This window comes from Carettochelys insculpta, chromosome 6 (assembly GCF_033958435.1).
Source record: "Carettochelys insculpta isolate YL-2023 chromosome 6, ASM3395843v1, whole genome shotgun sequence".
Taxonomy (NCBI): domain Eukaryota; kingdom Metazoa; phylum Chordata; order Testudines; family Carettochelyidae; genus Carettochelys; species Carettochelys insculpta.
In genome coordinates, this window is record NC_134142.1 from 61,494,040 (window position 1) to 61,519,351 (window position 25,312).

A 25,312-nucleotide genomic window follows, 5' to 3' on the forward strand; every position below is an offset into this window, starting at 1 on the left:
TCCATGAAGGACCTGCTGAGACGCTCCGCTAGGGAGTTGTCAGCCCCCGCGGGAAGAACGCCCTCAGGAGAATCTGGTGCTGGATGCAGAAGTCCCAGAGTGCGAGGGCCTCGAGACACCCGGGTGACGAACGTGTGCCCCCTTGTTTGTTTATATAGTACATTGCCGTAGTGCTGTCTGTGCTGACTGCGACACACTGCCCCTTCAGTTCGCTCTGAAACAGTTTGTGCGCCAGCTGAACCGCTCTGAGCTCCTGCACGTTTATGTGGAGCTGAGCGTCGGACTTGCTCCACAGGGCCTGCATCTGGAGGTCCCCCAAGTGTACCCCCCAGCCCATGTCTGAGGCGTCTGTGACCAGGGAGAGGGAGGGTTGTGGGGGTTTGAAAGGCACCCCCATGCAGACCAACCTGGCTTCTAGCTGCCAGTCTAATGTTGTTAACACTCTTGGGGGGACGGTAACTAACTTGTCTTTGTTGTCCCTGACAGATCTGTATACTGAGGCGAGCCACAGCTGGAAGTGGTGCATTCGTAACCTGGCATGCTAGACTACGAACGTGCATGCCGCCATGTGTCCCAACAGCCTGACGCACCCCCTGGCTGTTATGGTTGGGCATCTGATCAGGCCTTGGATGCAAGACACCATGGCTTGGACCCTGCTCTGGGACAGAAAGGCCCTAGCTTGCTCTGCATCTAGTTGGGCGCCCACAAACTCCATGACTTGAGTTGGGGCTAGCACAAACTTTGCCTCGTTCACAAGGAGGCCTAACGTGTCAAACTTTTCTCTTATCAGCTGTACACGTCTCATCACCTGTCTCTGTGACTGACCTCTGATCAGCCAGTCGTCTAGGTAGGGGACCAGGTGCACTCTCTGCCTGCGTAAGGCAGCTGCCACTACTGACATACATTTGGTAAAGACTCTCAGGGCTGAGGAGAGGCCAAACAGGAGGACTGTGAACTGGTAACAGTCCTTCCCTAGCACAAATAGGAGGAACCTCCTGAGAGGTGGATAAACTGCTATATGGAAATACGCATCTTAAGTCAAGAGCGGCAAACCAGTCCCCTTGTTCCAGAATTGGGATGATTATGCCTAGGGATATCACACAAAACTATCTTTTTCACAAATTTATTCAGGTTTCGCAGGTCCAAGATTGGCCGTAGCCCCCCTTTCGCTTTCGGAATTAGGAAATAGAGGGAATAAAATCCCTGCCCCCAGAATTCCTGGGGAAATTCCTCTATAGCCCCCTTTTGTAGGAGGGCCCCTACCTCCAGCCTGAGACCCGTCTCGTGAAAGGGGTCCCTGAAGAGGGACAGGGAAGGGGGTTAGGAAGAAAACCGGACAGCATATCCCTTTTCTACCGTGCGGAGGACCCACTGGTCCGACGTTATGCTGCACCATGCATGGCAGAATGGGGATAGGCGGGATGAAAATAAATACTGAGCTGGAACTGTGGGGGTGGCTGGTGTGTCGCTCCCAACCACCCCATCAAAACTGGTGTTTAGACCCCAGTGGGGGTTTCTGGTGGCTCTGGTCCTGTGTCTGGCGATCCTGACGTCTCCTTTTATGGCGACCCCTTCTCTTGCTCCCATCCCGTTGTTGTTGTGGGAACTGTCTGAACTGGGGCCTTGGGGTAAAATGTCTTCTCTGGGCCTCTGGTGTATACAGACCCAGTGAGCGTAGGATGGTCTGTGAGTCCTTCATACTATGAAGCCTCTCGTCAGTTTTTTCCAAAAATAGGGAGGGGCCCTCAAAAGGGAGGTCCTGAATGGACTGCTGCACCTCCTGAGAGAGTCCTGAGACCTGAAGCCCTGCCCCCCTTCTCATGGCTGTACCCGAGGCCATGACCCTGGTGGCCACAATGGCTGCATCTAGGGCGGCCTGCAGTGCTGCTCTAGATGTGAGTGTCTGCTCCTCAACGAGGGACGTAAATTCTGACTCGGTGTCTGGCAGGAGTGGCTCAGCGAAACGGTCCATGGAGCTGGCTGTATTGTACACATACCTGTTAACCATGGCCTGGTGGTTAGCAATTCTCAGCTGAAGGCCACCTGTAGAATAAACTTTCCTACCATACAGGTCTAATCTTTTGGCCTCTTTGTTTTAAGGGAGGGCCTCTGGACCCCCTGCCTCTCCCTATTGTTCGCAGCATCCACTACAAGGGAGTCAGGGGAAGGATGCGTGAACAGAGGTTCATTTCCCTGGGCTGGGACAAAATACCAGTGCTCTTTTTTCCTAGCCATGGGCAAGGCTGAGGCCGGGGTCTGCCACACTGTCTTCGCTGTGTTGGCAATTGTCTTTATAATGCGCAGTGCCACCCTGGATGGTCCAGACGTTGAGAGGATGTTTGTAACAGGGTCTATTTCATCCCTGACCTCTTCTGCCTGCACCACAGACTCTGGCCCACACTCCTCAACAGCTGCTGGTATGCTCCTCCATCCTCCAGTACCAGGGATGCAGAGGATCCAGCGAGTGCCTCATCTGGGGAGGATGAGGACAAGGGCATCACGCTCTCCAAGCCCACCGGTGCGGGGGGGTGCGGTTCCAGCACTTCCATTTGAGTTCCCGGCACCATGGTTTGCAGTGCCGTTCTCGGTGCCTGGGGTGAAGGGCCCCCTAGTGATCTCTGGTACGGTGCCATAAAGACAGAGGCACTCTGCAGTTGAAACGGCACTGGTTCTGTCGGTGCAGGCGCTCACTGCACCACAGTCCCCGGTGCCTGCAGGGGCAGCGTCCACACTTGGGTCGCCTCTAACTGCACTGGTGCCGGTGTCGCCGCCACTGCCAGTGCCAACGATTCTGCTTGCTCTCTCGACGGGGCTCCCAAAGCAGCGGTCGATGCCGATTTTGGCACCTGAGGAGTGCCGGGTGCCCTGAATAGGAGTCCCGCATCCTACCCCTGTGCCTCGTGGATTGCCCACGGGGTCCAGAAGGGCCACTGTGGGGCACCTTGAGGTGCCTTTGCCACTCCCCCTCTAAGGGGCATCGGGAGTGGTGTCGATGCCCACTGCATCAAGATAACCTTGTACTCCCGCTCCGAGCTGAGCTAGAGTAAAAGGAGTCCGACTCCGACGTGGACTCTGACACCAACGATCATGGCGGTGCCAAGGGTCCCATAGCTCCCGCTGGTTCTTGCACGCTCTGCACCATCTGCATGGCACCGAGGGAGGCAACCATTTGCTGGGGTCTCACTGGCACCAGGAACCGTGCCGGGGTCCCTAGAGCCTGACCAGGCGCCTGGAACTGGGGCGATGTAGGCTCCCAGTGTGGCATGTGTAGCGGTATCATAATTTGCAGAGGCCTTGCGCAGCGCTCAAGGCCTCTAGCATTGAGGGCAGTCTGGGAGAGAGCGGGCTCCTGCCTCATGCTGGAGTCAACACCCACACTTCACGATCCCGGTCACGGTGCAATCTGGCAGATTCCCCCAAAGCTTGCCTTCGCCTCCTGCTTTCTTGGGAGTGACCCCAGTCCCATCTTCTCTTTTTGTGAGGCACCAGGGACTGGCTCTTATGGCACCAGAAGGCGCTAGGCACCAAGTCCTGCTCTCAGTGCCGGGAACTTGCCAACGGCACCGATGGTGCTGGAGCACTCTGCACCGACGATGCAGCGCTCTGAGTTCCCGCTGGGGAAACATCCAGGTGCAAGGCTGATTCCATTAGTAGAACCTTCAGCCTTTGAGTTCTATCTTTTAGAGTCCTAGGCTTGAAGGCCTTGCAAATAGAGCAGCGCTCCTGGAGGTGAGCCTCACCGAGGCCACTTAAAACACGCCTTATGCGGGTTGCTTTTGGGCATTCGTTTGCCACATTTTGAACAGTTTTTAAACCCTGGGGAGCCAGACATCCCCTGGTGCCGAGGGGGGGTTAAAGACCCACCTCAGCTCACTAGGTGCTAAGAAGAGCTATTTACCTATAAAAGACAACTATCTAAACTATCTGCAACTAATTAAAACAATAAAGGCTACCTGTGAACACTCAACAATGAAGGAGCTCCAGCAACTGACAGCGCGGTAAGAAGGAACTGAGTGGGGGGCAGGTCAGGCGGTGCATATATGGGCAGCCATAGGGGCGCCACTCCACGGGGCACCACACCAACCCTAGGGCTACCGGCTAGGGCAAAAAGCTTCTGGCAACTGGGCATGCATCCAGCACACACCCAGATTGGAATGCACATAAGCAATCACTCGAAGAAGAAGGATAAGTGATCTTCTAGTCAACCGTCCTGTGTAACAGTTCCCTGAAACAGTTCCTATTTGACCTAACGTGTATTTTTGAAAAACAATCTTGATTTAAAAATTGCCTGTTATGGAAAACTCACCTCAACCTTCTTCCAAAGATTAAATAGCTTCACTGTTAAAAAATATATGCTTTATCTCTATGAATTTGTCTGGCTTCAGCTTCTAGCCATCACATCTTGTTATACCTTTGCTTGCTCAACTGAAGAGCCTTTTATCAAGTATACGTTGAAACTCTCTAATCTAGAGGTCTCTGTAATCTGGCATGCTTTTAGTTCGTTGTAAGAGCACTTATGGGCATGGTCAAGTTTCCTGTGGTCCCACAAAGTTTGTTTACAGTGACCAGTCCTGGTTTTAAGTGTTCTATGTTGTTATTTAGCTCTAATTTATCCCTAAATACTTTTTAAGAGACCAATAAGCAGTGAACATGGTGGTAACAGGCTAGAAAATACTGACCACTCATCATCCAGAAAATTCTCTCATCCAGCACCGGTCGAGTCGCAAAGGTGCCAGACGAGAGAGGTTCAACCTCTATTTGTTCCCCAGGCAGATACTTACAGACTATGATTAAGTCATCCCCTAACCTTCCCTTTGTTAAACTGACTGTCACTATAAGGCATGTTTTCCACTCCTTTGATCATTTTCATGACTCTTCTTTGAACTCTCTCCAGCGTATCAGCATTTTTCTTGCTGTGTGGGCACCAGAATTAGACACACTAATCCAGCAGCAGCTACACAAATGCCAAATACCAAGGTAATATGATGTTTCTGTTCATGCTTGAGACTTCCTTATTTACACATCCACGGACTGCATTAACCCTACTGGTCAAACCAACATGCTGGGAGTTCACATTCCTTTGATTATTCACCTTAACTCCCAGGGAGGTAACAAAGCTATAGTTAAGCTATACAGTGTAAACTACTTCAACAGTTTCACTGATCATCTAGAAGCAGATGCCACAAGAAGCAGGTAGATCACAAGCCAGTTGGGACATAGTACTGTGGACATCACATACTTAACCAATGTGGGGAAGAACTGTCTCACACTAATCTTTAGTCACAGCTCACTCATCCGTCTCTTTAAGGGCATTAAATGGCTCCAGAGGGAGCTTCAGCTAGCGCTCTTCAGCAAGGTGGGTAGGACAAAAAGCGGCGTTTTGAAGGTACTTAGAGGATAAGGAGGTGAAAAAAAAAACAAAACCAAAACCAAAAGGGAGACCTCAGAGCACCATCTCAAAATAGCAGTGCAGAAAATCCAGAGACAGGACTTATATAACTGGACATAACAGACAAGAATATGCTAACACATGATTTAGACTATAAATACTAACTCCTAGTTAAACAATGTTACATAGCCATTCATGGATGTATCCCTCCAGCAAGAAAGTGAGAGAAAGATATAAAACTCAGGTCTATCCTATCAGCAAAAATTACATATTTTATAGGCTACTGACTGTTTCAGTCAGGGGCAATTTCATTGTCTTTACCACCTCTTTCAAAAAAAAAAAAAAATCAGGATTTTTGGGATACTGATTAGCTGACAAGCCCTATAAAACCTTTCCAGAACCACAACAGTACAAACAAGGGAAAGAAGACACTTTTCACTGAATAAGTTGAAGAGAAGGATAAAATTGGCTTGCCTGTCCCGTGAGTGGTTAAAGACCCTGATCTGTCCATGACGGTAGATGAACTTTGAAATCTGGTATGGCTTTAGGGAAATGTGAAATGGAGACCACGTTTCTTGTCGTTCAAACAGCTCTGGGTGATTACACACCTGGGTAAGAAAAGGAGGATGTCAGCTGCTTGGGTGGGGAAAAACAAATCTAGTTTATATATAGCTTTTTCCAGCCCAATATTTAGAAAAATTGCTCAAACTGCAGAATTGGTGAGCATACAATGACAAATATGTGACAGAGTACCCATTTAAATTTAGATACCAAATAATAGCACATCTTGCCCATTTTACCTCTAGGGCCTCTTCTTCCCCAGGTGATTGATTTCTTCAGTGATGAATGGAGACCCAACTAGCAGACACATGCACTATATGGCAGGGGCTCTGCTTCATGTCATATTGTATCAGCTTGTCTTGAGCTGCTCTGCATTGGGGCATAATGGAGGGCTGCATGCAACTGGCCAGCCTATGTTAGGAGATATTTTTTTGCTATGGTCTTTTTCAGGATGGCTAATGATTATACATTTTTGCTGACCTTACCTTCCTGAACTGCATGACTAGATTCATGAGGCTACTGGTGGTGTTCTGTGCTTGCTGAGTGGTGCCCATGGAGGACTGCAGCAGGTCGTCAATAGAGATTTTGTTCTTCAGAGCTTGGTACAGCAGCTTCTGTCTGGTAGTCTGCTGGCAGTACATCAGAATCTCAATCTGCAAAACAGTAATTGGGGTTATAGTCCTACTTTGACCCTAAGGCAGAGCAATACCAGATCAAGATTCATACAAATAACTCTTGTAAATTATACCATAGGAAAAACATGTAACCATCTGAGAAAAATACACAGGCAACTGCAATCAGACCTGTAATTCAATGATCCAGGACCAGCCACAGAAACCACTTCCTGAGAACACTATCTTGAAATGCTGCAAGGAATCAGGAGAGAAGCCAAGAAACCAAGAAAGGATGGGTGATGTGGGGAAGAGAAGTGGAGGAGGAAGCAGGTCTTCAAAAACATTTACAGGACTTAAATATTCAAATAGGCATCTACTGAATTTTTAATGGTGCCTAGGCACATAATGACCATTGATTTTGGATGCCTTTTAATATTCTGCTCTATGCCTACCTGCAACTTTAAGTACCTTTAAAAATATGACCCAGGGTCTGTACTACGGTATAGTCATCATCAAGCAAATATTCTCCAGCCAAGATCAAGATCATCCTGTCCACCCTGTATTACCATATGAGGAGAGGAGCTCAGTACAAAAAAGGCACCGTCGGAGCAAAGAAGAAAGCTTTAAGCCCTTGTCTACTTCATCAAAGTCTCCAGGCAAGTTCCTGCCACTCCGCCTGATCTGACCCAGCGTGGAGAACATTCTGAGGAAGTGAGAGATCACAGAGAAGGGATGGGACCCATGGAGCCAAACCTTCAAAGCTCAGCCTACCAATTCCACTTATTAAAAGGAAGGTGTCTGAACTCTGGGGAATATTGTAGAGCTATAGCTGCTTCACTACTTCTCCATGGGATGGGGGAGACGAATCAACTTCCGTGCAGAAACTGCTAACACGCAACCTGCTTACTCTGTATTGGGACCAGGATTGGTCCCTTAGTAAACTAAGACTTGGCGTACACTAAGGTAGAGGAACCAGCTACACTGCTCTTAGGTGTTGAAAATCCACGTTCCTGAACAATGTAGTTAAGACAATCTAATTTTTGGTGTAGACAGTGCTAGGCTGATGGAAGAAGTTTTCAGCTGACCAAGTTATTATCTCAGAGAAGTGGATTATCTACCTCCTCCATCAATGTAGGCAGTGCCAACACTTGGAACGCTACAGTGACACAGCTGGAGCATTTCAGGTGTAGACAAGGCTTAAAAGTTGGTCTATACAAAAACTTGCACCACAATAACTAAATTCACTGTAACAAACACCTTTGCATATTTTGGTGCAAGGCTGTGTGTGGACACTACTTTCTGTTTAAGCACACTCCATATTGATGGCTTTTTTTTTTTTTTTTTTTAAATGGACTGGCTGTTCACATAGAGCACTGACTCTGTTCCTTAATTTCAGCTACTAAATTACTTTAAAAGAAATTAGAGACTATAGCTACTACTTCAATATGATGGGGTGTTTATCCCACACAAGGCAGAGCAAGTTAAATTAGAACAATGAACCTTATAGGCTGCACCTGTAGAAGAGAAAGAGACTGATAAAGGCTAATTGATGATGATCTGCTGAGAAGGAGCAAGCTGGTCCTGTAGGAGACTGGAAGGGGGCTGTAGGGAAAGTAGCCTGCAGTTCTCTCCTTAGGTGAAGAGAGGTTTGTTGGGGCTACAGAGTTTTGCTTGGTGGAAGTAATATACTGTTATGCCCTGGGGGAGACGGTCTGGATTGTTAAACTGGGAAAGAAGAAAAGTAGGAAGGACTCCAGGAAAATAGCAATAGGTTTTGTGAGTACGCTCACAGTAGTTACTATACATAGGAGGCTGAGGCTGGAATCTGGAGTCACAGGAAGGCATAGAGAATGGTCCTAGGCCAGATCCTGTGCCCTGAAAATTGTCTTGAACAGCATGGAAGTAGCAGAGCAAGCAGCACTTTGATACCCCAGAAGGGAAGGGATATATAGTGTCCTGGTTGGAGGGACAAGTCATGAAGGAGAAGCACCACAAGTCCTGAAGAGTGATGAGGGGGATGTGGTGTGACCAACTGGTGAAAGGAGGGCATCAGATGTGAAAGGAGGTAATCCCCACAGTGAGATGCCCCCATGAGTGAATCCCATTCCCTATATCACTTTCTCATGTAGTCAATTGCTGTAATTACTGTAGTATTGTGTAATTGGAAATGGTGGGATGGCATGCACAAGACAATCTCTTTATTTATACACGTTTGACACAGTGGGCAATTTTGAAAACCTCTGCTCTAAGGTATATCAAATCACTCAAGTTTTGGTTAGGAGCATTTTCAAAGGAAGGCAAAGAGATGGCGGAGTGACAAGCAAAGAGGAAGGGAAATTACACAGCACTATAAACAGGTAATACAAGAAATAGGTATTTTTAAGATAATAGGTGATTTTCATGTTGACGACAGGATCTTGCCTTTAGTATTTTGTGGGACTCTTGTTTTTTCTCCATGTTTCAATGCTGCATCAGTCCCCTTCAGGTCAATCAGTACATGAATGGTACAATTTTTGCTCAGGTTTAAGGATCTTTCATTTACAACTTTTCAGATTAACAGTTTTACTTGCAGAAGAGGAAGTCATTAATGGGCACTTGTAAGTGCTCCAGTTAAATATAGCTGTGCTCTCACAGGAATATGCTAGCAAGAGTGATAGGGGTGCAACCAGGTCGTGTTTTCTGATCTTTGAGTCAGCTGTAGATATACAGACTGACAAATTTATACACATTTAAAAACCTTAGCAGGGAAATGCTGAAAGTAAGCCAGATGCAGATCCCTTTGCAAATTATTTTGTTTCATACCTTGTCTGAGAGCTCATTTTCGACGTCTTTCTTGATTCTTCTAAGCATGAAAGGCTTCAAGATCATGTGCAAGCGGGACAGCTGGTCTGAAATGCAGAGAAAAATAAAATTACTGCTCCACTAGCCAGAAACTATTTCACGTCCAGCTGCTTCTTAAATCCCTCTTACTCACCCAGTCCCCTCTAGCTTGTTCCTATGTCAAACAAGATTGATCTGTCTGTACCAAAATTGGTTCTATTACCAGACTGTCTCAAAGTGCTTATCATTCCATGAATCTCTCGATCTCTCCCTCAGGAAATTCATTTCTATAGCACAGTATGCATTACAGTCCAATAAGCAGAACTCTGGGTCCAGACAATTAGCATTTAATTTCTATCAAGAAGGTGAAGACAACACTTCATTGTGCAGAATCACTCACTACTATTAGGATATAAAGCTGGCATCACTGACCATTAGTGTGCCTCACCAAGAGTCAGAGCTGAACCACCACAGTGCTAAAGGACGCTGTGTACTGCTGCAGATGTGCAGTTTTTTGGATGAGACGTAGAACTAAAGATCAGACTCTTTGCTGATCATTAAAAAACTCATGGCAGCTTTCACAAAAGGAAGCACTTAACTCCAGTATTCTGGCCCAATTAAAATTCATGTAGTTATATTCTGTTTATCTAAATTCCCCTGACTGCCCCACTCCCCACCCCAGTATGTTGCATACTGCGCTTCTCTTTGCCTAAAACCTGTTGTGTAGCTTCAGTGAAACAGAACATTCGTCTTTCCACTAAAAAGGTGGCTGCTGTTCAGTGGCAAGTGATACAGTCTCTGTACCATACACACAACCTGCAAAACTCTTAGAAGTCCTTCATGACAAATACTGTATAAATGTACTATATTTTAAATACCACTTCTCCTTCATTTAGAATAAGTGAGGTAATGGAGGCAGCAAATATCAGGCAAATCAGATTCAGCCTGTAGGTAGCACTTCTTTTTATATAAGAAGCAAGACGTTTCCGTATCGGACATCTCTCTTGCAGAATTCCCAGCCCAAATGACAATTACAGCCATTTCACTCACCTGTGTGTATCAGAAAGGTTCCCCATATGCAAATGTTAGAGCTGAAGTGAATCTATAGGTAGCTAAGTTCTACTGTGGTTTGTACTCACTCTCATCGATGGCAGATTTGTTCTCTGCGTGGCTCTCTATGTCCTTAGAAAACCATTCATTGAACTCCTCATGGGAATCAAACAGCGTTGGCATTATAAAGTGCAGCAGCGCCCACAGCTATAAAGGAGTGGCAAAGAGACAATGCATCAGTTCAAGATATCCTCACTGCAGGGTGATCAAGAATCTCAATGTATTGCAGAGCATTTGCTGAAAAGTCACATCAAGTGACAGTGTGCTTTGATGAGTACAGCGGACTAAATTAGTGGTGGCCTCATCTTCTTTTCACAATAGGCAGATGTGCCAGGTTTCAAAACCAATGTCAGGGCATGGTTACCAGTAATAAGCAATAACTTCATTGTATAGAAAAAAAAGAATAGCAATCATAGTCTCATCCCATTATTTACAGATGATTTAGTACCAGGGACCTTCACTCACACTTTTTCACCAATGAGCAGAGTATGGCCAAATTATCCCTTTTGAAGCTGATCTCAGTTATTTCCCACAGAGTCATATGGAGATAAAATCCTATGTATACACAAACCCCAAGTCTACACATCAGTGCATATGAGTACTGTAGTTCTCACTAATCGTTAGGTCCTTGGATAAATTATTCTTTTAAACACATATCAGCTCTTGCTGGCCACCTGCTTACCTCAGCCATGGTGTTCTGGATAGGGGTCCCTGTCAACAAGAGTCGATTTCGGCACTGGAATTGTAGTAGGATTTTCCAGCGGACACTGACCAGCAAAAAATATTAAAAATGAACCACAGTAAACAATAAAAAAGACAGCAGCTAAGTTTACATTTTAAAGACCAATGGCTTTCAGACTCATTCTTAACATAATATTTTTTTTTTTTTTTTTTTTTTTTTTTTTTTTTAAAAACAGGGCACTGGGTAATATCGCCAAGAGTAGAAGTTCTCCCCTTTGCCCCATTGGGAAACTTGGTTCTTACAGGAAGGCAAAAAGAGATCAGCACTGTTTAGCTTACATACAACAGGTGTGGTTTTTTAACTTCAGAACACGTCAGTGTTTGGCCACCAGTAAAGCCCAGTCACTAAAGTATTTATCCCCTTGAGACAGCAAACAGGTTGCCCCATGTAAATGACAATGACATACACTTTATGTACTGTTACAAAGTTAAATTTATAGGTCATTATGTAAGAGAAACTGAACTGCAGGTTACAGCCCTCTTAGAACAGGAAATTACTCGAGAGTGCTGAAGAGACTAGCACACAAATGTCCATATAGAAAAGGAACACCGAAGTATAGGAGTGGCAATTTTGGGAGAAAAATTATGAAGAAGCGATTAGACAGACAGCATCTTACTAAAGGAATAAATACAAGGGGTTGAAAACAGCCAAGAATCACCATGGCCATCAACCTTATAATGAGGAATCCTGGGTAGGGTTACTGGGCTATACTGCAACCTGCAGGTTTTATGAGACCTTGATTCCTTAAGTGTTACTGCAGTACAAATAACTTAAAAACAAGAAGTCCTGTGGCACCTTACAGACTAACATATTTTGGAGCATAAGCTATCGTGGGCAAAGACCCACTTCGTTAGATGCATTCATGCAAATAACCCAGTTGTATTCATGCATCTGATGAAGCGGGTCATTGCCCATGAAAGCTTATGCTCCAAAATATCTGTTAGTTTACAAGGTGCCACAGGACTTCTGGCTGTTTTCGAAGATACCAACTCGCTCGGCCACCCCTTTGATATAAATAATGTAATATTTAATGGATATATGTTAGCATTATTTGTGGAGGCCCGAACAAATTCATGGTCCATTTTGATCAATTTAATGGTGATCAAAATTTCAAAATTTGATTTCAGGTCTTTATATCTGGAACTTCATGGTGGTGTAATTGTAGGGGCCCTGATCCAAAAAGTAATTGTGGCAGGGTCACATGGTTACTTCAGCAGAAGTGGGGTACTGCTACCCTGATATCTGCACAAAACTAGGTAGCTGGAGGGTGATGGCGGCTGGCCAGAGACCAGCTCTGAAAGCAGAGCCACTGCCAGCAACAGCACAGAAGTAAGGGTGGCATGGTATGGTATGATATTGTCCCCTACTCATCTCTGTGCTGCTGCTTAAGGTATACCATCTTCTGAACTGGGTATCTGACAGTATCTGCTGCTTTCCTGCTGCCCAGTTCTGAAGGGAATGAAGGAGGGGTGGGGAAGAGAGATACTGCGGAACGCTCTCCCCGCCCACCAAAAAACAGGAAAAAAAACCCCACTGTAATTTCACTGCAAATACTTTTTGGGCTTTTGGGTCAGGATCCCTGATTTGAGACATGCTGGTCTCCCCGAGGAAAACTGCATAGCATAAGGTAAAAGTACGCAGATTTCACTGTCCATGACTGTTTTTCTTGGCTATGAATTTGGCAGGGCTCTAACTATATGGCTCTTCGTGAACACAGACATCTAACAGTATCTAAAAATGTTTTAGTCAGTGGCTGACATTGCAAGCATTTCATGCTTTTTTCTCCACAGCCCCTCGCCACCCACACTTCTATGCTGTAATTACTTTTTGCATGTTCGGTACATATACCAAATACGAAGGCATTCAAATACATGGACATGGAGCCACATAAACCACACACTCAGTACAGCTAGGTATTTAGGACAGTAGTTTTTACTTATAAATAGCAACCTTCTTCCATGAAAAATCTAAACACGCAATAAATTCAAGAATGTGAATACAGCAGATCCTCGCTTTGCGCAGACTCAATTCAAGCATTTTTATATTAACGCGAGTTGAGTCCAGGGGGACCCTGCTTTCTTGTACCCTGCCTCGCTGCTTATCCCCACACTGCTGGCCAGCTCACTTGCTCCTTAGGAGGCAGCTCCTGCCTTGCAGCTGCCTGGCACTGCAATGCTGCTGGTAGAGAGGGGCAGGCATGGCTGGAGCTGCTTGGGGCCAAGCCATGCTGTGGCTGGAGCTGCTGCTGCCTGAGCAGCCCCGGGGCCGAGCCATGCTGTGAGTGGGGAGTGGCAGGGAAGCATGGCTGGTGGCATGGCCGGTGGCTGGAGCAGGAGGAGCCCCACCCCGCCCTGCCCCTAACCCAGCCCCTGCTTGCTTGCGGGGGGAGCCAGAGCCGCCGGCTAGAACAGAGAATTCCCAAGCCAGGGGAATTCTGGGGATCTCCCCCCACCCCCCAATTTATGTGAAATCTGATTTACACAGAGGTTGCCCAGGATGCAACCTCCACGTAAATCAAGGGTGTACTGTAGTAAGTTCTCCAAATATATGCAGTTAGGTGGCCTGGGGCAGCAGCCTAGTCATTCAATTTTTGCACAGAGTAGAGAGTAGTACTAAAGCGTTCAACACTAATTTGATCTTATTCCTTTTTGGGAAGGGAAAGAACAGTGCCTTGCACTCTTCCACATCAGAAAGGTTCATCTTTCAGTCAAAATGACAATTGTAATGAGTCCTTGAGAGAGGGAAGGAAGAAACTGAGGTTTCTTGCTGGGATGCCTTAAAAATTGTGCAATAAAATGCAATGCAAAGATTCTGTCAGTTTCTGAGACAATTTAGCCTTTCTTTCAAATTTTAACTCTAATTAACTCATGTATTCATAGTGGTTTCTCACTCTCTCCTCTGTACTAACTCAGAAGATTCTTATGTAAGAGAGGATTTTGCTTCGGCTGCAAGTATTACCTGGAACTACTCTTGAGTGCCTGTGCCTCATCCAACACCATATACTGCCACTTCACTCGCTGGAAATACTTCACATCCTGGACCACCAGCTGATAACTAGTGATCACCACATGGAAAGGTGCATCCTGAGTGTACAACGTCTTCTATAACCACAGAATGAAAGAGAGACACATATCTGGGTCACGTAAATACATTTGGATGAAGAAGTTGTTCATCTGTTCTGGGATCTCACATTTCCAATCAATACTCCTCTGTCACCATTGTACTCTCCTCTCCCTAACTTTTTTTTTTAAATGAGTTGGGTTTTTGCATTATGCTCATGCTATGTTAGATGCTGATGTCCTCTGCTTTCTTTGGCTGCAATAGGTTTGATTGAATTCTACAGTTCCTGCACCCTACACAGTTATTCTGAACAAGGCAGTCCTTTCACTTTACTAAAACAAATAAAGAGGTGAAGGAGATGAGGATGAAGAAGATAGCGTCAGGCCCACTGATGGGAAACAGTGGGTAGTTGCCTTTGGGCCTATCCTTTCAAAGGGGCCCAGAATTGCAGAAGTAGCAGCAACAGCTAGAGCTCTGGGCCCCTTCAGTGTGCCTGTGGGGCCCCAGAGCCGTGGTCCTGGCAGCACTAAGGGTGACTGCCCTTGGCCCTGCCCCTCACGGGGCATGGAGCAGGGCCCCTTCTCCCACTTTGCCCCAGGGCTCATGGTGGCTGTTGCGCCACTGGACAGAGTTCTATCTTTATTCATTCTTTTGCTCTGTAGAACATAAGAACATTTTCTGTTTTACTATGTACAGGAAGAAGTGAGGCTAAAAGATCATGGGCACTGACGTTACCTGGCTCCAGAATTTCCTGATTACTTTCCTGTCATGAGGATTTCCCCAATATGGTAGCACCTAGAACAAGTCAAAAGTACAAAGAAGTAATTTTCAAATATTGAAATACCTAACCTAAAAATGGTAAATATCACGTTCTCCATGGCAAAGCAAAATAAAAGCTCAGAGAATGGCAAACACTCCCCATCTCCTCCTCCTCCAAACACCCCACCTCTAGCAAGACCCCAATGGGAAATAACCAAAGGTGTTCATTCCTAACCCAGAGGAAATATGGAAGCATTAAATATGGATAGGGAACAGAATCTTCCAAACACAAGCTTTAAGCATCTGTTGTCTAGTGCAAAAACTAAGATAAACTGCTAAGATACTCCCTTAATAGCCCTAAATCAGCTGTGACCCTTTACAGTCAGACCTTTCAAGAAAAAAAATGTTGTATTCTTTCAGTTCATTGTAGAAAGAAGTTTACCCCTGGCTGCTAGTCAATTTAGCAATTTGTTCTTGGACACCCCTGAGTGACCAGTAGTTCCTTTAATATTTAATTCCTCTCTTCAATAGTACAATTATTATTATTATTATTATTTATATTTACTATCAGGCTATGCCTCGGTATGCTTCTGTGGGCTAAAAGTGAAGTACTCCCTACTGTATTGCCTCAAAAAAGAAATAAAGAAGTAAGCACAACATTCTATTAATTTTTTTGTAACGCAGGATTCTGCTGAGCCATTTCCCAGGTATGTAGTGCTAAGCACCCCAGTTAGTACCACCACAATTAAAAGCGAGTAGCTACTGCCATCTGTCGCCTAATATAGACACTGCAAAGAGCTGGTACTGACAATAAAAAGATGATGGTTTCTGAGGCGAAGAAGAGAAAACAAACGAAACCACAAACACAATTCTCCCGAAACAGCTTCCTGGCCTCAGAGATTTGATCCCTAACTTTTACAGCTCTCACAGCCTAGGGTTAGAATTTAACTAAGTTAAATGCAGAATGTTCTTTCTGAAAATGACTGCAGGCGGACAAACGTCAGATTACATAGAACTGATCGTGCAGATCTGCTTTATATTTTAAGAATTATAACATAGCCTTGAAGGAACTCACTGCCTTTTTTTCAAAGCAGGCATATTAACTATGTATGTATGGTCAGACGCAGACCACAAACTGCTTGTGGCTTGACACTTGTTATAATTTTATTGTATGTATGTTACAACTTCGGAAAATTATGAGCCTTTTTAAAGCTTTAAGACTTATTAAAAATTGTTCTGTTCCAAGAGTGAGGACAATGATATAATCTAGAAATACAACAATGCCAGCCCAAAGATAGTCAGTGTGAAATTCCTTCTACAACCCCAGAAAGAGCAGCCTGGTTATCCCTACCTATAAAACCAAGCAATACCGTTTTTTCCATGCACCGCATTCATATAACAGTGAAATAGATTAAAATTACTGGTCTCTAACCTCATCTGAACGTTTTTTCCATGTGTTCACTATTGTCGTAAATCATTAATTCTTCTAGCATTTTCCCTCTTAATTTAAACCCAAGCATCCAATAACTTCAACCACCAACACCCCTGGCTAATTTAAATACTTCAGAAAAACTGACCAGTAGATGATGTGAAGACTAAATAATCCCATTTTTGTAATATGTGTATATCAATTTCTTTTATCACCTTAGCTGCCTTATATGCCACATTCTCTATTATAGCAGTATCTTCCTTCAAATAAAATGACACACGCTGCACATGACACTGCAAATATGGCCTAATCAGTGATTTGCTTAACAAGCTACTCCGTATAAATCAACTACTTTTCAGCACTGCAGCACGCAAGACTGATAATATTATAGAGGAAGGACTGTGGGAGCCTTACTAAATTAGTATTCAAATTAACACTAGGCATTCAGACTATTAATTTTTAAATAATTTGTTCTCAAGCATATCCTTTACACCCGATCACCTTACATTTTACAATCATGTTCCTCACACCCTCTTAAGTGTCAAGCTAGTCAGATCATCCAGATGTCAGCAAAATCTGAGTGGTATGAGGAACTTAGTTTTCTGAGCCAGAAGGAATAGTTTCTTGAATAGGCGCGTTACCTTAAATCTAGGAACGAATCTGGCAAACTCCTGATGCCAGTTGTTGAGTGTAGATGCAGGTGAAATAATTAAAAATGGTCCCCAGATGTTCTCTCTCTGATATAGGAAAATACAAATCAACTGGAGGCAAAACACACACAGTTTCACACAGCATTATAATTGATTAAAGACAAGGGCTGCCCTTGAGAGGGAAGAACACAGGTCATAATAAAGCTTCCTACCAACACAGCAGCAGGATGCACACCTATAGTCAGAAGATTAAACATTCCCATGTAGTTTGCAGTACAATTCTAGTTATATACAAAAAGATGTAGGATAGTGTCGATGCACCACTCATGTTAAGAGAGAGGCATGGAAGACAGGTTTACGTGCTAAGTACAAAGAAACGTCATGTGACAACTTATAGACTAACAATTTTTGCAGCATAAGCAGCAGCTTTTGTGGGCATCTGACAAAGCAGGTCTTTGCCCACGAAAGCTTCTGCTCCAAAATTCTGTTAAGTCTAAAAGTTGCTGCAGGACTTCTCATTGTTTCAAAGAGCAGAATTCAAGCTGCTCTCATACTTACATGTGCATGCCTTAAAACCATCTATCACCTTTTCCGCCTGAGTCTTTATTCAATTTAGACTTGAGCTTCAATCTAAGGGAGTTGCTTATTAGATGCCAAATGCATGCAAGTCAGTATGCATATTCTCTTTTTAAAGTCACATCTTTAGAAGGATATGGATGCTCAATGGAAATGCTGCATCAGGCATCCACCTTGAGGCATTTGATTAATCAGCTTGAACCCAATTCAAATCACATGTTAAGTACACGTCTTCCATCAGGCCTACAAGTCAAAGAATCCACCTACCTCAGCCAGATGAGCTAACAGAGCAATACTCTGCACTGTTTTACCCAGGCCCATTTCGTCTGCAAGAATTCCATTGATGCCCTGTAAAACAACACAGGTAAACGCTTCTACCTCACTTTTTCATAATACAAGTAAGGCTATCAAGACACATGCCACTAAAGTGAGGTCAGGCAATCCTTTTTATGACTAAGGTGAAGCCTCATACAAACTTCTTCTCCTTGTGATTCTATGAATTGGTAATCTCTCCCTTCCACCTCTTCATTTCCCAGCCTGATTTTATTCCTCAACATGCCTGTGATTTGCAATCAAAGTTAAAGCATGTTAGTGTTCAAACGTATGGTTGTCTCCTGTATACAGGCTGCCCTAGGCATTAATGTGTAACCATGGGCATACCTTCACTACTGTTCAGTCTAGTTTTGGTGAAAGTGCATACTTAGGCAGATGAAAAATCTAGAGGCACATATCACATGCCATTATCATCTTGTTAGTTAAAGAAATCAGGGATACTTGTTTGGAGGAGCTACACAATACCCTATTCTGTAGGAAAGAGAGAGAAGGAGAGATGAAGCCTAAAGATAAGAAGCAGGGGGCGGTCAGGCCACCTCATAAAAGATCATTTGATCAGGAATAGACATCAGGAGTTACATTCCTAGTGTAACTGCACTGGATACCATGGAATTATGCCAGGACTGCATTTGTACCTAGAGATGTAAGCAGCTCAAGAAGCACTAGCATACCTGCTCATATAGGTTGGCCAGCCAATTCATGCCTTTCAGTTGGTAGCCTTTCAGTTTACCATTGAAAATGGTAGGCTGTGGAATGTCCTCTCCAGCCCGGATAGATGGGTTTGCTAGGCTGTAGCTCTCTCCAAAGCCAGTGCCAGACTTGTTAGCAGCCCGCAGAGCAGCTGCCCGACTCTCCTTTGCATCTTCATCAAATGACCTGGTCTAAATGAGGGAAAATTTGGGTAAGACACAGGATGCAAACTAATATACAAATTTCTTTGGGAAACGGGCTCTCATCCTTCATACGCTAATACATGTGGCTCCTTCCAGAGCAATGGATAATAAGCCTGTCCCCATAGCTTGATTATACAATTTGTTTTCATCCAATCCTCTGCCATCCAGTTTTCCAGCTGTTTACAAATGAACAAGGCCATAATCAAATTAAAAGAAGCTTAGCCACCATAATTAAAATAGGTGATTTGAAAGGAGATCACCACAGAAAATTCTTGTTCTAGCACCTCTCCAATTTACTGCCCTTCCATTCTCAATCACCCATGGAATACGTACCCGTGCCTGGTGAATCTGATAAGCATCTTCTGCGTTCTTCAGAGCCTGGGCCTTGTAGTAATTACTATCTGAAAAGAATATCACCACATTAAAACACACCCATAAACTGCATTACAGTACCACCTCAAATTAAGACATGGATAAATTCCAATGATTTACAGAAGGGCTTCTTTACATAACATTCCAAACACAGAAGTCCCAAGGTCTGTATCATTCTTTGCATACCATTACCATAATCTCTAATGGTTCTTATGGCTTACCAAAATTTTGTTTCTAGCCTTACCATAATCCTCCTGAGTAATGTTGACCACTACCCCTCCACCAATATCGATCTGCCTTTGGGTAGAGCTGTCTTCCAGCTTGCGAAGAATTTCTTCCTGTATTCCATCATGTCCAATATCTCGTTTGCGACTCATGAAATGGGCATATAACTCAGTCTGAGTGATCAGGAAGTTAAGTTTTCGCTGCTGTCTCTTAGCCTGAGACAAGAGAGTTTACCAAAAAACCAAGGGAGAGGGAGGAACAGAGAAAATAAAATGAGGTTTGAAGAAGAATAAAAGACAAAAGACGTGCAAGCAAGTTATGAGATTCAAACTTTTTACCTCTGTTACATACAAACAATCTAAACGCTTATACTGCACTCATAACCATGGTATCAGAGTGCTGGAATAATGATTGAGCACTAACACTCATCACACATTATCTATAGTGAACTTTATGGTGGTTATGAGTTCAGAGTTTTGCTTAGCACAGACAGCCATAATTAGGAACACCAAGACCTGGAGAGAAGCAGCTTGGCATTTTCTTTGCAATGTAAAAATCAGGTAGGAGCAAGCAGATGGCTGAAAAACTGCATGTTCAGTTAAAAGTTTTCATACACGTTTAAGTGATGATAATTAACTTTGTTGTAATTGTTTTACCACTCACTCACAAGACAGAACACTGATACAGCTAACAAAATGCACCTTCAGGTAAAACAGGGTAATAAGTTATGAATGAGAAGCAATTTCCTCTGTGTTCGATAAGATCTAGCTTGCATTTTTTTTGTAGATCTCCCTATTTAACTGCTATGGCAAAGCTAATGTATTAATCCAAAAGAGCAGAAAAGTCTCACAAAATGTTTGGGAGGTGGGATGGACGAGGAACACACTATAGCTACAGGCACAATTTGATCTGAGCACACAACTGGCAATCAGGAATCGCACAGTTCTCATTCCAGTTCTGTCATGGACTTCCTTAGTAATTTTGGGCACGTTGATCTACTTCTGTGCCCCAGATTCCATCAGCTGCAAGTAAGGATGAGGAGCACGCAATCCTCCAAAACTCCTCTAAGATAACTAAATTTGCTTGAATTCACCCCCAATTGCTCCTGGAGTACTACACGACAGGGCCATCTGATTGCTTTGTGAACTTTGCACTAGCATGACGAAAGGAACCACAAGACAATTATCAATAGGGCCCTCAACTGCCCTTGTGTTATCTACAGATAATTCGTTATGTTTTATTATGCTCTATATAGAATTTAAGACAAAATAAGCTGAACAAACCAATGAATTGAAAAATAGCCACATTTCTGAACTTAAGGAAGAATTAAATTTACAATCACTAAAATATCTTCCCCTTCAAACAGAGAGCACTGAGCACTATGTGCAAATGAGACACACTACATTATGGTTGGTGACTGTAATTCTTGCAATCTGTAGGTTCTGGCTACAGCTAATTGTCAGAGGATTCTGGTACATCCTTTTAAACTAGAGTGGAAGAACATCTCTGGAATATCATTGAAAGGAAGAACAGCAAGTGAATTTGTCCAGGTTTGAAGACCATGACTACTGTGTTCATGTTTCTTCAGCTCCACACCTGAACTCTTGCCAGATTAACTTTTAACAGTGCGTTTTGGCCCTACCTCTCTCATCTCCTCATCTAGCTTACGCTGCTCCAAAGCCTCCTTCTCTGCTCGTTTGCGATGTTCTTTTTCCACCTTCTCATATTTTTTCCAATAGAGAAGCATTTCCTTGGTGAGGCGACGTGCCCGTGGTAGAGTCTCCTTGCAGTTCTTCTGGGCCTGGATAGCCGCTCGACGCACTTCCCTCATGCACTGATGGGCCAACTGGGGTGAAGAGGAAGGGTTCAGGGACAGAGAAAAAGATTTAAAAATCATCACCATCACCATCACCACCATCAAAAAACAACATTTACATGGAGTCATACAATCAAGGCTGACCCTTCAAAAACATTTGATGAGCTACTTACATAAAGCTTTTGTTTTGAGGTATGAAACAAGAAAAGACTTCCCATAAGGTTGCACATATTATCAATAGGGTGCTACCAAATTCAAGGCCGTAAAAAATGTGCCACAGATCATGAAACCTGGTCTCCAACCATGAAAAGCTGGTTGCCTGTGTTTTTCTACGCTACACTATACCGATTTTATGGGAGAAAATAGTGTTTCTCAAATTGGGAATCTTGATTCAAAAGGGAGCTGGGGGGTGGTCCCATGGTTATTTTAGGGAGGGGGTCATGGTATTGTCACCCTTAGTTCTGTGCTGCCTTCAGGGCTGTGTGCCCTGAGATGTGGGTGCCCCACCAGCAGAAATGTGCTGAATTGTTAGTTTCTGATACTGAACACATTTATGCATATGCTGAACTTTATTACCATGAGTAGCCCCATCAATTTCAATAGGATTACTCGCATTAGTGAAGGTAAGCATTGTGCAGGATTAGCTCTTCGTAAAAAGGTCAATGAAGTGATCTGTAATTGAGTCAGTTTATAGCATCTCAGAACAGTGAACTAAACATTCTCAAAGTAGCTCTTACCATCTAAAATAAAACAGATCCAAATCCTCAAAAATCCATGCTCCCTTTTTTTAAAAGCACATCTCTTGCTTATGAACATGACACACAGACAGACCTGGAGTGTAAAGATATCTATCTACAGTCATGTCTTCACCATCCACTGCACTGACAGACAGTGATTGATTCAGTGGATGTCAATTTATCTCATCTAGTATAGACGCAATACATAGTCTGCCAATAGTAACAGAGAGGGAGCCATGCTAGTACCGCTATTCAAAGGGAAGCAGCCGAGCTGTCTTTCATATTCAAATTCGGCACATTAACACGTGGTTTGAGCCAGGATGGGAATCTTCTGAGTCAATATAGGGGCTCGTCTGCATACTTGGTTTAATCTAATTCTTGACCTTCCCCCCCACCCCTCCACTCTCTGATTGGTTCACCTTGATCATTTTTTTCTGATTTGTCAACTTTGATTACTGTTTTTGGTTCTCTATGCCTTAAATATTGAGTCTGTTCTGGTATGGCTATGGTCTGAAGAAGTGGGTCTGTCCCACGAAAGCTCATCACCCAGTAAATTATTTTGCTAGTCTTTAAAGTGCTACTTGACTGCTTTTTGTTTTGATTGTCTGCCAAGTGTTCTCTTGCCAACTCTGGTACTCCACAGGAATGAAACATGTAAGTGAAGTCAATGGGAGAGAGTTAGCTGTCGACTAACACAGCGAAGATACCCCAGTGATCAGATCTAAGTACACTGACTTTAGCTACACTATCCACATGGGTGAAGTTACGTAACTTAAACAGCCCACGGTAGAGTAAGCCAGGACTAAAGGATGGATGTAGAACTGACAGTGGCTGTGCAAACGTTCCCCATACTGCTCTGCCAAAATTATCCAAGCCCAATCAAAATCACTTTATTCTCCATGCTCAGTCAATTTTTGGCCTCTTTGCAGACAAGGCTAAAAAGGGTGCTCATAATATTTGGGGATGTGAACATTGCTCACCAGGGGCCTGATCAAAACTATATCAAAGACAAGAGGAGGGTTTCAATTTACTTCAGTTACCCTGGGATCAAGCCCAAAGAGCTGTACTGAAATCAGCAGTAGCGAGTAATCATATTGCTACTTACAAATGGGTATGTTAAAAACTGAGAGGGAAAGGAACTGTAATGAAAACAATAAGTTATACACTACCACAACTGGTATATTAGCAAAGGTTTAAAGACAGGCCAGTGCATTAAGAAGAGACAATAGAAAAGATAAAACATGCAAACAAAGCTTGACTACTCTTACCTTCTTACTGTTGGTAAGGAAAAGATTGCGTGCTGAAGCTTTTTGCTTGTATGCCTAAAACAAGAGTTTCGTATACCCATTATTTAAGGGATTATGGTTTCATGTTTTTTAATTACCCGTTTGTTAAACACGCCCCCCCCCCCCCCCACACAAAGCACTACATAACTGCATTACAATCGAGTCTTCAATTACCTATTCATAAGCATTATGGGGATTTTTGCATTTCTCTGAAGCCTGGCTAGGGTGGGGGCATACACATGTATTCCAGGTACAAGAACTATGTAAAGCAAACTTGCAAAACAGTGCAATTCCACTTCCCACTAACCCTCTTTTCACAAATAGGCCTCCTCACTATTTCATAGACAGTTTCAGGCATTCTGGGACCAGGCCTTTGACTCTGTGGATGGTTCAGATGGGCACCCCAACCTTTCCCTGAGGCATGTGATAAGTATCATTCGCGGGGAGAGGGCAGAGAGTGGTATTATTCTGATACATGCTTTGGATCCCACCCTCAAGTGGGTTCTTGCACAGCTTGAGTTAGGAGCGTGACACTTCTTTGTGTGATACTGGATGGCAAATACACTGAATTCTACCACAGTTGCAAGGACAGAAGATTACATCTAGCAGCATCACATGCCTAGCGGCCAGACATGCATGCCCCATCATTGTTGGATCTGGTTTTAGACTGGAGAGTCCAAAACGTGTCCTCTGGGAGGTAAACTCTTTCCGACTCAGAATTGAGCAAACCTCCTATGAATTCTATCATCTGTCATGGTGTAAAAAGAGATTTCCTGTTGTTCACAAGGTATCCTAGCTGGAAAAATAGGAAAACAGCATACTCTAGGCTACTACAGTCTCCTGCTGCAACTTGCCTCTGATCAGCCAATCATCCAGGTGTAAGAAGATATGGATCCCCCCTTCCTTAAATGTGCTGCCACCCTTACCAACCATTTTGTGAACATTCTTGGTGATAATGGTTTGGCTCTGCTGGGACTATGAGACAGAGCTGTTAGGAGAGCTATACAGACTTATGCAAGTAGAAAGCTATAAACAAGTCCTGAAGTTGGGGAGATGGAATGATGGAAGCAAAAAGTTTCCATCCTGAACCCAATATGGCATATCTGAGTCATTTTAACCCTAGGAGAGACAGAAGAGTCTCTTCTCTCTACCCACCAGGAGTTTCTTCTTTGTAATATGAAAATACAAGGAAAAGCAGCCTCAGAACACTGGTGGGTACCTTCCCTGTGGCTTCTAGATAAAGTAAAAAGACCACTTCTGTGGTGACAGGGGTACCTAAAGAAGGATGGAATGGGGGCAAAGAATGGAACTGGAGTGGTAAGCCATGGGTAAAGATCTCTAGTGTACCTGTCTGATGTTACAGCAGGCCATGTCTGCTGGAATGAAGTCAGGGAGGGCTTCTTAAGGTCATGATCTGAGGACTGGATCTGATGGGTTCTCCAAGGCCTTGTCAAATTTACAGATGCACAGAACAATAGTGTTGCTTTGTCAAGGAAAAGAAAAGCTGACAATTTCTGTGGGACATTCAAGCTGTCTGGAATAGTAAAACAGTTTGCCTGGACTGGGATTGAGTGTAGCAGCACAGTTTCCAGTGCAATGTGAGAGAGAGCGACTCTCTAGGAAAAGCAAGATGACTTTAAAGAGCCTGTCCATTCACCCATTTGTAGGAATACCTATGCTGGCTGTTATGCAAATGTATGAGCATAGACTTTCCAATCCCTCATCTCTGCCCCGCTCCACAAGAGAGAGATTGAGGATAGTTTGGCCTCAGGTAATCAGTGTGCCAGTATTCATGCCAAAGACAATGCTTCACTGCACGATGAAATTGAGATGTCCTTAGGTAGTAAGACAGGGCACTAGTGTCATGCTGTCCCCAGATCTAGTTCGTCTCATCCCTCATCAGTGGTCTGTCAAGGGATAGTACTGAGAGAGTAAACTTC

At 44.0% G+C, this 25,312-nt stretch overlaps 1 protein-coding gene across 1 annotated transcript in view; it reads right to left on the bottom strand.

The window, feature by feature from the left end:
* Window positions 1-25,312, bottom strand: part of INO80 (INO80 complex ATPase subunit) — a 134,200-nt gene that overhangs the window by 70,238 nt on the left and 38,650 nt on the right. Inside the window, exons 8-21 of the mRNA XM_074997009.1 lie at window positions 23,355-23,408; window positions 21,176-21,379; window positions 19,553-19,748; window positions 19,270-19,337; window positions 18,715-18,924; window positions 17,978-18,058; window positions 17,126-17,221; window positions 15,032-15,091; window positions 14,195-14,337; window positions 11,177-11,261; window positions 10,524-10,641; window positions 9,367-9,452; window positions 6,436-6,603; window positions 5,864-5,997 (exon numbers count right to left, since the gene is read on the bottom strand). Of these exons, the coding sequence (XP_074853110.1) occupies window positions 5,864-5,997; window positions 6,436-6,603; window positions 9,367-9,452; window positions 10,524-10,641; window positions 11,177-11,261; window positions 14,195-14,337; window positions 15,032-15,091; window positions 17,126-17,221; window positions 17,978-18,058; window positions 18,715-18,924; window positions 19,270-19,337; window positions 19,553-19,748; window positions 21,176-21,379; window positions 23,355-23,408 (1,703 nt within the window). The remainder of the gene's footprint in view (window positions 1-5,863; window positions 5,998-6,435; window positions 6,604-9,366; window positions 9,453-10,523; window positions 10,642-11,176; window positions 11,262-14,194; window positions 14,338-15,031; window positions 15,092-17,125; window positions 17,222-17,977; window positions 18,059-18,714; window positions 18,925-19,269; window positions 19,338-19,552; window positions 19,749-21,175; window positions 21,380-23,354; window positions 23,409-25,312) is intronic.